General features: G+C 40.7%; 1 protein-coding gene across 3 annotated transcripts in view; it reads right to left on the reverse strand.

Moving 5' to 3' along the window:
- Positions 1 to 14,268, reverse strand: part of fgf13a (fibroblast growth factor 13a) — a 98,939-nt gene that overhangs the window by 26,900 nt on the left and 57,771 nt on the right. The window contains exon 1 of one of the 3 annotated variants that reach the window (XM_078260374.1): positions 10,450 to 10,693. The exons of 1 other annotated variant lie outside the window; for it this stretch is intronic. Coding sequence is in view for 1 of the 2 variants with exons in the window: in XM_078260373.1 (XP_078116499.1) it covers positions 412 to 442 (31 nt within the window). In the remaining variant the exon portion in view is untranslated. Of the gene's footprint in view, positions 1 to 411; positions 787 to 10,449; positions 10,694 to 14,268 lie in introns of those variants that run through there. One more of the 3 variants, XM_078260373.1, reaches the window with a different exon arrangement.

The following is a 14,268-nucleotide window of genomic DNA, read 5'->3' on the forward strand; positions in this document are numbered from 1 at the left end:
ATCTTAAGAAAACAGAACTAGAAGTGAAATAGAAACAAATAGAACAACTCTCTAAAACTAAACATTACAACTAAAATATATATCTCATACCCGTGTTCTGAATAAACAAACGCTCTATCAAACAGCGCCAAAACTCCAGAGAAGATAGACTCTAAAGTGCTCCAACTCCCCTTCAGCACCACGGACAGCTCCAAGGCGGTTAACTACTACAGTAGCCTACAAAGAAAAACGCCACTTATCAATAGAATAAAATACTACTAAAACTATAACTAACATCTCTAAAAGCCATATACAACATTTTACTCAAGACAACTTTGGAAGCTTTGTCTCAACCACACTTAAACCTATTTTGAAGATTAAAAAAGGCAAAACAAGTGCAGCATACATTTTAAAACAAAAACAGCAGCCTACCTGAAACTGATTTTCTCAATGGAAAAGTCATGATTCTCTACAGCGAAGCCAAACACTGACTTGGATACTTGCAGCGTTTAGGTAGTGGAGTGAAAGCGAGAAGTCTACATTCAGCAAAGTTCAATCCACTGTCAGACAACTGTCAGAGGCGTAGTGGGAGAGAAAGCATCGAGGCGTGGCCACCAACAGGAAGATCATTACAGGACATTAGCGACATGCCATTATGACTTCTGAAATGCTCATTAAACATTCATTTAGAGGTCTTGTTGATCCGGCTAACACGGGCGTGTGTTTACTGTATTGCTGCGCACGGGTCGGATTGAAGAAAAGTGATCGAAAATGCGGGCTGAGATTGTACTTCCTTCTTGGGGCAGGGAAGACTTTGCTCTCATATTACAAAAAACGATGTAAAATGATCCGATAATGCGTTGACTAAACCGGTTATACAGGCCTGTCCACTTTGGACTGAAAAATATCGATGTACACTAAGACAACATGCATTATAGGCAAAGTGTTTTCACAAAGACAATTCTCTGTTCTGCGAAACGGTAGAGGAAGTTTCTTTTGTTCACAAATCAGCCTAATACTGAGATTGACCAAATATGGCATGTTGTTTTACAGCATCAGGGCATACATGATCAATGCAATGCATGAAGTGTGGTCGCTTGGCTTGTACAGCTCTATTTCCTATCAATCCAGTTATGTAAGGCACAATACTGCTTATTTCATACGATTTTGAAACCTAATATACTTGGCGATTGTATAATCATTTAAATTTGGGAGGTTTGGGTTTCTGTGGTGTGAAAACTAACAATACATCGTTATTGTTGCTTTACCAGGACTTTAAATGTAGAGTATCTCTTTATAGATGTGATTACAGAAGTGAAAGCAGATTTATTGATTCCCTGTATGTAATAAAAGACTAAACAATGAACAAGATATAATGAACCTTACACTTAGTACTTAGTGTAAGTGGACTTTGGTGTCCACCTACTATGAGCAGCTTTGAACACTAGATGGAGTAAGTGGTCAGGCTATCAAGAGCAGCAGATTCACCCTAAAGGAAATATCCACCTATAACAACAAAACTCGAGTCATTTATTAAACATGTACCTCTCTACACAGAGCACCAGGACTTACATTAATAATGGAATCACAATTTGGTCTGTTTCCCATGAAATTAGCTGCTGACTCTTTGATTTTGACGAACATCACTTTAACATGCAAATGTGTTTCATGATTTAATGTAGCTCATAGTTGTAATTCAGAAAATGTCCAGTAAAAATCGCCACTACTCAGAGTAGTTCCAGGATGTATCTATAAATGACCATAATGCACAACTACTATTTATTTACAATTACAAATACCTATCTGCATCAGAGTGAAATAAAAAAAAAAAATCAATGAAACAAAAAAATCATTCAGAGATGTACTTAAAACACAAGATGCTGACCAGACAGCAATGTGGATGACAGCTATTTTTGTGATTATGTACTAAAACTAGATAGCAACATAAATAATTCATGGGCCAATACCAATATATTGATTTACAAGGGATGTGGCTCAAATGACATGAGGCATGCTGTAGAGATGAAAGCATTTGTTTTCCTGTTTTACAGTCATTGATGTTCTGCTTAATGGCATAGAGGGGATTTAACCTTTAACCCCACACATAAAAGATGCTCGCCCAACGTTGATTCAAGGTTGAACTGGGCTTTATAAAATCATCATTATCTCAAGAACAGCCGGTACCTTAATATATAGTCGCAATTATATCTATAGGTGCAATCTTCACTGTTATTAGAAATAGAATGCTTACAAAGATAGGCTTTCATAAAACCAAGAGAAACTAAAGCTATTAACTCAAGCAATACCGCAATACACAATAAAACATTTTCACTGATAAGAAAGCAGTCTAAGAATAAGCATATGTTTCTCTTTGTGAAGCATAACTACATTTTTTCCTTTCCTTTAGCCAGTGATAACCTAAACAATGTAACACTGTTAGTTGGTTCAGCCAAGAATGTTGTAATGTTTTAGTGCTGTTATAATCAATACTGCACAATTTCCTTATTTCCTTCCATCTCTGTGTTGAGCTCACAGGAAACGTTTTACACAGCAAAAACAGTCTATTACTACAGTTTCAGTAGAGCTGTATATCTTTCACATACATAACATAAATAAGTCGTTTATAAGTAAAGTAGGTTCTCAATATTACTGTATACCTCTATACTCTAACCTGATTTACACTGCAGCATACAGTATCACTGCCTTGTGCTATCCGATACCTCTAATTCTCCCATGTGCAAACACAGACAGACTCAATACTACCAGAAGCAAATCCCAGGTTTCGCTTCAGTCACCCCACTACTGATAAACCTGGGCCATCACTCAAACAGACAGGGTGGCTCTTCAGGAGGATGGCTGGCGTTATCGCTGACAGTTAGGAGGACAGAAAGAGGTGACGAAAGTTAGGCTGCATTGTACAACAGCGACACTAATCAAACATCTAAGATAATACTAAAAAAAGTGCAAATGTGTATAGGCCTGATAAGGTCTGTCACTCTTTCAGGGCTTTTTTTAGCAGAAGCCAAGCAATGATGGAGGAGAAAAAAATACAAAATAGCATAAAATGGCACAAGTGAAAATGGTGAAATAGTACAGGATAGAGACGTTTTATTTTTTAAATAGACAAGGTGTTAAAGGGATGATAGAATGATTATATAGGGTATTTCACACTGTTCCTTAAGGTCTCCTAATAGAGTATGTAACATTGGTTGGGCTGAAAATTGCTCGAATGCTATTTTATGGGTCCTTAACTACCCTGTGAATATGGCTCTATTTGTAAGAAGAGCTTTTCTTCCAAATATGGTATGCTCATGAATTTTTTAGATGAGCTGATTGGTTTGAGCAAACCACATACACATCCACTGGAGAAGAGACAGCAGGTCTCATATTTCAGACACTGCAAAGTTATACATTGTTTGTCTGCTATTTCGTTTAAATTATTAAATTCACTTCTGAGACTTTTTTATGCGAGAAATCAACTATATAAAGCTCAAATATGAGCCGTTTTCCGAAAATTGATGGCTAATTGCAAATTTGGTAATTAATAAAGTGTCGGACTTTAGGAGCTCCACACAGTCTGACGAGAAAACGGCAACCTCCATACCCAGTGAAAGTCACCGTTTCTCGGTTACCGGGGCTCGGGGCTCCGCGGAGCTCCGTGGAGCTGGCTGGCTGCCGGCTGCCGGCATAACTAGAGTATATTTACAGTTTGAATTTCGTCACGCCACTTATATAACATCTACCCCAAGGTCTTATAAAGCTAACAATGGTGTCTGATTTCAATTTAATGCATTTAAGTGAACATTAGGGATTTCGTTAGCTGCTACTGTTCCTTCAATTCTATGGGTAAAGATTGCGGCTAGCTGCAGGCCCTGGAGCTCCATCAGGGCCTCGGCATTTTGTAGTCCAGTAACCCAGAAACGGTGACTTTGCATGGGTATGGAGCGCCGCGGGCTTCCCTTCGTGACGGAGATCCAGCTAGCTCACAGCGAGCCGGAGTCTATGAAGTAGGACACACCGGGCGGCGAGGCAGCACCGGCCGCTGTCACGTAGCCTGCTGAGCTCAATGGGAGTATCAATGGGATTTTGAGCTTCTATGTATGTCCTATTTACCCACCAAACTGTCGTTATTCAACTATGACAAGGTAAAATCGGGTTTGCATTCTATCACCCCATTAAAACAAAAATAGTATATATCATAGAAATTAGTTTTTTCCTAATTTCTTCTGTAATACTTTGTATTCAGAAGTCTCTGAAGAAAATATAGCTCTAGTCCTCTTTGGTCCTATCTGCCTGCTATATTTGACTCACCTGAAGTCTACCACAGACTTAAAGTGTGCTAATTTGCAAGTGACAGTTGGCCACTGACGAGCGTTGCATTCATGAACTATGCTGTCGCAAAAGAAAATCGGTCTCAACACATACAGAGAGACAAGTGACCTCTGTAACCTATACCTGTAGACCCTATAAATAAGACAAGCAAGAAAGACACAAGGACATTCATTCACACACACACACACACACACACACACACATATAGTGCTTTTCACTATCTTTGTGGGGACCCGTCGTTGACATGATGCATTCCCTAGCCCCTTACCCTAACCTTAACCATCACAACTAAATGCCTAACCTTAACCCTTACCCTAACCCTAACCATAACCTAAATCTATCGCTAATCCTAAAGCCAAGTCTTAACCCTCAAACAGCCCTTTGAAGTTGTGGACCCCACAAGTATACTGTATTCCCGGTTTTTGGACCCCACGAATATAGTTAAACAAGAACACACACACACAAACGCACACACACACACACACACACACACACACACACACACACACACACACACACACACAAACTGCCTCCTTGTCTATGTGGTGTGTGTACTTTGGTTGCTTGTGTAGCAATGTGCCATGGGCCCATTAATTACTGTAGTGCCCCAGAATGCCAGTCTATTGTGGCCTCCCGGGGGCACCTTCACTGTACTGTACTGCACTCACACACATACACACACATTGAGAGAGGGAGAAAATAATTGAGATTAACTAAAAGGGCACACTTTTGTTAGCTTCCATCAAGTTGCAATCATAGTATGGGTGATGTGTACAATAAACTCTGTATCACAAGAGTATATAGTCCAAACCTACAACACACATGCTAAATTGTTTTGTTTTGCAATATACTAAAATGTATAACATTATTAACCATCCAAGATGAGATTTAGATTTACTACACTACTTTACTGCTAAAAGGTACGTTTAAGAGACAGAACTGTGAGAAAGTGTACTGCAGAAACTTCTGTCATAGAAAACCTAGTGTTTACTCTTATATAAATTGTCCAGACATAGTCCTACGAAAGCACCACTCAGGCTGCAAACACACCTAACTGTGCAGGGACCACATGACTTCACACAGATCCAGAAGGTCCCAGCACCCTGCTGCTCTTGTCATTTCTGGCCACTAGAGAGCAGAGCTCCAAAGTAAAAGTGGGAGATAGGCCTGTTTGCTTCCATGGTTGAGCATTGTGTTGACCTTTGTATCATAAATATAACCGAACAATTAAAGCTATCTCTTCTCATTAATAACCCAAGGCTGTCACGCTAACACCCAGGGTTTAATTATTTTTTAAATTCATAGAGAAAAGTGGCCTCCGAGGGCAAACACTGGATAAATGGGGAGGTTAACCTTGCTCGTGGTGTGTAATAGAGGGCAAAGTTGCATACTAGGATTGTGCCACTGATTATATCGAGATATTAACTCTCCAAGCAAATGCATATCTTAACATACCATTGGAAACTGCAATAGCAGGATTTTTAGTTGAACCTCTCAGTACAGTGAGGGGATAAAGTGAAATATCAGGGGGAAAAGGATTGATCTCTGATAAGCCCAAAGGGTTGCTGCTCAAACCATTCAGCCCTTTGGCAGCATTCTACTAGCTGCCTGATTACGTGCGTGTGCTGGTACAGTAAATCCACTATAACAGCAGCTTGCAGCATGCCAGGCCACCAGTGCCATAGTGATACCACGCGTTACCATGGAGACTCCACATACGTAAGAGGGTGTGTGTGAAAGATAGACAGAGTGTGCGCTGAGAATGGGGGTTGGATACTACAGAACAAGAAGCCATAAGTCACTGGAGGTTCCTGTAGAGGAGGGGGATAGAATACAGTCCAGACTCATGGCAATGCTTGGTTCTAAGGCGTGAACGTGATGTGATGGATCACACAGAGGGCTGTGTTCAAGACGTGAAAGCAAAGAGTCATTAGTAGGAGCTAACCATCATCGAGGGACAGTTTTGTGTCACATCTTTTAATATGCTGGAACGCTTAGATATCATGGATCATCAATGTGCTTTATTTTTTGATGTTTTATCCCGTGTCTAAAGTGCCAGAACGATTGAGTCAATTATTAACAGGGTAAATGTGTTTTTTAGTCGCAGTGAAAATAACATAAACAAATATATTTTGAAACATTAATACCAGTCTGCTCCTCATTAAATCACCACCAGTTCCATCTGTATCTTACTTTAAAACACCAAAACTAATTAGAAGCATATGAACACAATGTCTGGCATTTTTCATCTAACCTCTCACCTTTTGTAAAACAACTGACTTCAAAGTCTTCATCTACTGATCAGCCCTGCCATATTTTCTCTCGCACAGAGAGAATAACTGTAGATATTTTTACTACCTAAATGAAAGGATCATAATTGTATTTCATACATCAATAAAAGCTAAATATGGCACTGAAACATAGAACTGAAACAATTTCAGGAGCTGAGGATCTGTCTGCTTGATAATGATACAAATAGATGAGGCGGTGCACTGCGGAATAATGTTTATTCTTAGATGTTTATTTGCAATCTGGACCTTCACTGCTAAATGCAAGAGTCATAAAGGAGAAGAAAATGAGGTTATGATCATCTTAGAAAGTGGAATTTCAATGAATCTTCATCCACGTGTGACGTACATATTTATGCAGTTATTTCATTTTGTAAATAGGTCATTTTAACCATTAACTACAAGAACTTCCACCGGTGTGATTATGATAGGTCATTGAAATTGAGGACATTACAAACACAATGACATAATCAGAGTCTATTGGTTCATTTTTTTCTTTTGCTATCTATACTATCTTTCTATCTTTTATTTGTGGTCAAAAATATGTCATTCTCTGCCTAATAAGCAGTGATGTGACATTCAAATTACAGAGGCTTTATACTGAAAATGAAAATGTTTATGTGTTCCTCTTCAACCTGTACTATAAATTAGAAAATAACAATTCACTTGCACAGTAGGTGTTTGGGAGTAGATCAAATTAGCTCTTCCTTGCAGGTACTTTGTATACCCTTTGGCAGATATCAGTGACTAGAACACATCAAATACACTAGTGAATATATTTATTCACACAAGCTTTGCTCTACAATCTGTCACTTCTTAATTGAACTGCATGTGAAGTACATAATTTGGCTAGGAAGCATATTGTGGGCTTTCACATGTTATGGCTTTTGCACTCTTCGTGTCTGTACAGTGTATGTGTGTGTGTGTGTGTGTGTGTGTGTGTGTGTGTGTGTGTGTGTGTGTGTGTGTGTGTGTGTGTGTGTGTGTGTGTCTGTAAGGCTGTAATGATGTGAAGAAATCTCAGTCAGAGGCACCAAACGGTGTGTGAAATGGCCAGAGTTCAGACAGCAGCCTGCTCGGAATGACTAATGCTGTACCAGTGATGTGCCCTCATTGCCCCCCGACACAAGACTGTAAAACTTCAGGCCATAGAGGCTACCTATTTCTCTTGTCTTCTAACCAGCTGACCCTTACTTCCCTTCAAAATTCATTTAAAAAAAAAGATGTAGATGGTTGGCGATACTAAAAAGCTCCAGGCCAAAGACCTTGAAGCGGATTCTCTCTGATAATAACAAAGTCTGGCACGTCCTCTTTGTTCCTCAGGTGCCCTAAAGAGGAATATGAGAAAGTGGCAGCTTTATTTAACACTCAGGATCGGTTATGAAACATCAATGAGATGATGTCAGCAGGCTATGGTTTTGTTTGGGCCACTAATGGAAATTGAAATGTAATATCTGTGTGTGAACGTGGAAGCAATGTGTGTGGTTGTGTCTACCAATTGCATGACCCTGCAGTTCTCATGTCCCCTGGGGGATTGTGGGTGAATCATAGCCAATATTGTTGTAAGCCTTAGGAAGGTGGCTAATAGTCCCTGAGACTGATTTCTGTGTATGGAGACTTAGACAGCAGCAGATCTTACAGTACTAAAGCCACATTGTAAGGTTGATTCAATAAACAAGAGGACACAGTTCAAAAAGATTTCTAGGCTTACAATAATAATGTAATTTTGTACATACTATACTGTACACAATCAGCTTGGCATGATGCCTGTTTCTAGGTGAGCAGCAGCACACATTCTCTAACATTATTTTTCCATCAGATAGCTGAGGCAGAACGAGTGGAAGATAAGAACATACAGTATGCACACATGCGCTTGTGTATGTAGATAATTCAACAAGCACACATACATACATGCATAATAGACACACACATGCACACACAGGCAGCCAATCCCACCAAATCTAATAGTAGTCTCTAAATGCCTGTTATCAGAACAACATCTAGTATCTATCTTTGCCAGCATCACAACAGGAGGTAGCCGGAGGAGGAAATCAAGTGCAGGAGATGATCCCTTGACAAAATGGATGACTGAACAGTAACGTGTGAATCATAGATGGTGAGTCAATAAAAGCCCTTGGCAATACTCATCACGGTGGCAAAGCTACAGAGAGACGACATTTAGGAGTTGAGAGACCATAAACAACAAAACTCACTTTTATCCTATTACAAGTTATCCCTCCTCCATTAACCAGAAGACACCCAGAAAATGGGCTCTTGTCACAGTGAAGAGGGACATATGGTATCAAAGAGAAGTCAAGGAACTGTGCTGCAGCCAAAATAAAGAAGCTCAGACTTTTTGAAAGTTTGTATTAATAACACCATGCTCATTACACCCCTTCTAGCAAAAGCAGTCTTATTCCCAGAATACAGTAAGTGAAGTGATGTTGTCCTACATATCTTTTCCAGTATGACACATCAAGGAAAGGAATGGAGTGAGATTAAAGGCATCATCTCAGACACCAGCTGGCTTAAACTGTCTTCTTACTGGAGACACAAAGGAAAGCTCTGAGACTGGCACGAGAGCACAAGGTCATGCTTGCTTTTTTTTTTTTAAGAGTTGCTATCTTAGGACTCATTGTTGTCTTAGGTGATGGGCACTTCTTGCTCACTTGGTGAAAACTCCTGTCTAGGCATTTGTCATCACTTTCATCCAAGTATCTGTAATAGACCCTGATCTTTTCTATTAACCAGGTCCCTGTCCTCAGAATAACCCTTTTACATCCCTTGTCTGGCCTCAAGAATAACTGTGAATATTATGCAACAAGGTCAAATGTGCAGTGCAGTGAACTCGGTGTGAACATTAATGAAGCTCATTAAGTCTGGTTACACACTCTTTATTTTGCCTGCTATTGATACATTTCCTCGAGGAAGGTTTTGGGGGTGTCATTCCCCTGACCGCAGATCTGAGAGACAGGGAAGCTGCATGAGGGAAAATGGTTCTTCCTACAGAAAGCTTTGAATGGTTGTTTATTGGTTCTACATCTCCGATCTCTGGCACTACACTTGAGGTTAAAATGATTATTTCTATTTAAAAAAAGATCAGAATGAAATTGCATGGTTCCGTATGGCATGGATTATTTCAGTGTACTCAAAAGCCCAACGTGTTAGGTGGAAAAGATCAACTAAGCTGAATGACACAAAAGGGACATGACTCAATTTATGGGAGTGGGTGAGTAAATAGGTCATGTATCCTATCCAACACAGAGTTTCCCACTTTTCACTTTTAATCCCTGCGTTTGTTAGGGAATTCAGCACACAGAGAAATCAATGGAAACATAATGACAATGGATGGTAGTGGACCAGTGTTTGGTATTTAGGTGGGAGGAGCTGTGCAGAGCTGATAAAGAACCCCACAGAGGAATGAAAAAGTAGGACAAAACACAGCAGTAAAGCAGTAATGGCTCTCTGTGGTCTTTAGTAGGTATATACTATCAAATGCAACCCTATTACAGAATAGCATTGAACTTCAAAATCATAATCAAGCCTGCAGCAATAACACAATGTTGTCTAATCCCTTTGTGGACATTACATCATGCCAAGATATTAACACCAGCCACTAGCCAAATGCTTGGTAACTATACTGGTTACTGATAATCACAATACTGTGTCTAGTAACAGTGTTTTTAATGACTTTTCTTTAGCTAAAATAAAATAAATAAAAGTAAAACTAATAAATACAATAAATAAACTCCTTGTTTCGTTAACCTTGTGGTGAAATTGCAGCCCACATGCTTTATCTTTGTTGTTGTTTACATAACTGACTCACGGGGAAGGCAAAATGTTGCCATACCTGTGACTTAGGGAAGTAGGAAGATTTTCTGTTGTTCCTCCGTCATCTCCGACTCCGGCTGTGTTCTTTGAATGACTGAATAATTACACAATGTCCCTCGTTCTCTCCGACCAGGAATATTTACACAATTCTCCTCGTTCTCTCTGGGCTCGTCCTTCTATCAGGCCATATAGCCAGATTGACCCATGTGGCATACAGTGAGTCAGAGGTTATGCTTTAACATGATTGAATGATTGCACTGAGCCTTCTGCTACCGATTGAAGGATCAGTGCAAATGACTGGAACCCATATATTACTAAGGCTAAGATACCCAAGCAGCACAGCTGGTGTGGTATTTTGTGTGTGAAGCTCTGTCAGTTTACAAACGTAGCTGCCACAAATATGCAGTCATATTCAACAAGTCAGAACAAGTTTGTCTCAGTAATGCTGGATCAGATTTGTACCACAGATTGTAGGGAAATAACCATTCCTGAATGTCTGGGCATGACCTGTGACACGCATCAGGTTTAATGTGTGTGTGTTTGCAATGAGGAGATAACATGGGGAGATTAGGACATATTAACCAATGTTTTGGCAGTTGGACGGCACAGATTAGAGATGGGAGGCTGCGTGACACTGGCTTGTTGTAATGATGGTTTACGTGTGATCATCTGTACTGCCGAAGGACTACCTCCCTGCATGCCTGATTGCTACCCATTACATCATACTATACATACAGCTGAGGCCTGTGACATCCTACTCACACACACCAATAGAACAGAGCCAGGAGCCATTTCTAGTATTACGATTACATTGAGCTGGAACAAGAACCCAAAATACTTGAACTCCGTCGCTTGGGGCAGAATGTCCCAACCCAGATGGAGCAATCCACCATTTTCCTGCAGAGAACCTTGGCCTCAGACTTTGAGATACTGACTTTCATCCCAACCGCTTCACACTCAGCTGCCCAAGTGCTTGCTGGAGGTCATGGTCTGATGAAGCTAACAGAACCACAGCATGCATACAAAGAGCAGAGATGCAATTCAGGACAAAACCGGACACTCTCCTCTCCACCCTGCCTGTACCTTGAGATCCTGTTCATGAAAATCACAAACAGAATCGGTGACAAGGGACAACTCTGACAGAGGCCAACACCCACTAAAAACGTGCTTGACTTTGTGCCGAGTATATGGACACAGCTGGTCCACTGCTCCATAGCCAGGATAGAACCCGCATTACTCCTCTTGGATCGGTCGGATCCTCCTTTCTAGCACCCTGGAATAAACTTTCCCGGGGAGGCTGAGCCATCTGACGTCCTGATAATTGGAGCACACCCTCCGGCTCCCTTTTTTAAAATGAGAACCACCACCATAGTCTACCACTCCACAGGCACTATCTCCAACCTCCACGAAACACTGAAGAGGCGTGTCAGCCAAGACAGCCCAACACTGTACTGGACCATTATGGTGAAGAAGGAGCTGTGCACCTGGGTAGACCCAAAACACGCTGGATAGATTATATATCTCATCAAAGAGCTGAAAAACATTGCTGGGGACTAGGAGAACGCGTCTGAAATACTTTCCTTAGCCTTCTGCTCCCGCAACCCGGCCTCGGATAAACCGATGAAAATAGATGGAGAGGCACTCATTTTATTACAACACGTAAGTAACATGTAGTTGCCATTTTTGAGTCACATTGTAGCACTCTAACCTATTATAACATTTTGAACACTTCTTTTTTTTACCTTTTGAGAAAAACGAGAGAGGGAGAGAAAAAAATATGGAAAAGAGAGACAGCTATAAATGTATTCTGGCCTGGCCTGATGAGATGTGCATTGCCTAATCTCTCGAGCAAGCTAACACTAATAGCTGCCATAAGGCCATACTGTAGGTCCCGGAGAACAGATACACACAGACCCTCACACTCACACAAAGCTCAAAAATGCGGATCAGACAGACAAGTGCAACCAGACAATTCTCCTCATACAAAGGACGATAGATGTGCTGTCTTTTAGTACTTAAAATTAAGGGGTTTGTTGCTATATGATGGTCAATGAGGCAACAGCAGAAGGCACTGAGGCCAGGAGGAAGCAAAGGGAGGACATTTGGCAGAGGGGTCTATGGGATCATCTAGGTTGGGCAATCCATGGTTGGCTGAGTAGTGGTAGAATGTTGCTATGTGCGTCATCTGCCTTCATTACTGCAATTGTTTGCATGTCTATATACATGTGCGTTTGTATGTGAGCGTGCATCCTGCTGTGTTTCCCGTGCCTGACAGATAAGGTTAACCACAAATGAAACACCTCTAGGTTGTTTATTCAGTCCACTGCCCCAGCCTGTCCCGCTTGGTCGCTCTTATGCGTGCTGTAAAATTAGATTTGGGTCTAAGATAATGACTCGCGGGCTCATGTTCACAGCATACTGATATAAGACAACCAACTGAGGGTGTGTGTTTGTGTGTAGTGAGAAGGATGAGGAATAACAACGCTGTACAACACAGGAGCACTGCACTCTACTAGAGCTGGTTGGAGGTGAAAGGCACGTCATACAGGTCAATAGACTCACTTTCGTCAGGGCTCATTTGACAAACACCTGCAGACAGTAATAGAGGAGCACTATACAGTACACCTTAGTGAAGTGTAACGCATGCTGGAGGTAGCTGATGAAAGGGAGACGACTGCCAACTGGGAAAGCAAGAGAGAGCACTCTTTGACAGGTGACGAATTATCATTTTATTACCAGTATGCATTATTTATGTCTAACCCATCTATTGTTCTGGCACATACATTTACAATGGCCTTGAGCGATAACACTAGGCTGCTAATGATAGAATGAATATGATATGATGTTTGAGAAGATTGCTCTACATTTAATAAGTATTAACATGCTCAAGTGTTTTCATTTAATATTAGCTTTTTCCTGTAACAACAGATCCATGCAATTATACTTATTATATACAAATAATTATACAAATCCTAAATTTGAGTGACAGAAAGAGGTCTGAGTATTTGAACTATGACTCATATACACACACCTGCCTACAGTATATAAAAATATAATGCACTTAGATGTACAAAGCTGTGGAGGGGTAAAGTTAAGCACACAAATCAGGGGTGAAACACAAGTCTCTGTAAGCATAAGTGCAGAATAACAATGCAAACAGGAAAATAATCATAATGATTAAATATATAAATTGGATGCTTGAGCTGTTATTTACAGTAGCTGCTGTTCCTGAGTCAGTATTACATTGACTAAGGCAACTGTGGAATACCCTGGACACTTTCCAGACATTTAATCAAGATTGAGAAAGGAAGTAAAGTAACAATCTCTAGTGCAGCACACAAAGATACAACCGAGAAAGGGAGACGGGGCAATAAAACAGAAACACTGTCTGGCTGTCACAGCATTTAACACGCTGGTGTTACTGTAGAAATCTGATCCTTTTCTTGACTAAAGGTTCTTGAATGCAAATTGACCAACTTTTTTGCAACATCTGGCAATATCACTATACCGTATATCCTATCCTATCCTATATCCTATCTGGTCCTTAATTTGGGTTTCATCAGGCTTCCTGGAAGAGCCATTTCGGGGGCTGGCAGGCAACATGATGGGAGAAATTGGGTGTCTGTATGAATCCTAGCCAACTTCAGCCCTGGCCAGCAGTCTGGCACATTACTCTGTGCCCCATGAGATGAACCATGCAAGGTCTTTACATAACCCCGCCTGCACCCAACATGACCCTCAAACTGTCTGCATGTGTCAGCCAAACTGGACTGTTCTCTATGCTAATGTGGTGCGCTTAGGCAGTTCTGACGTCCGCTGCACAGAAATGAGGAAGTCT

The sequence above is a fragment of the Sander vitreus genome, chromosome 10 (genome assembly GCF_031162955.1).
Source record: "Sander vitreus isolate 19-12246 chromosome 10, sanVit1, whole genome shotgun sequence".
Lineage (NCBI taxonomy): Eukaryota > Metazoa > Chordata > Actinopteri > Perciformes > Percidae > Sander > Sander vitreus.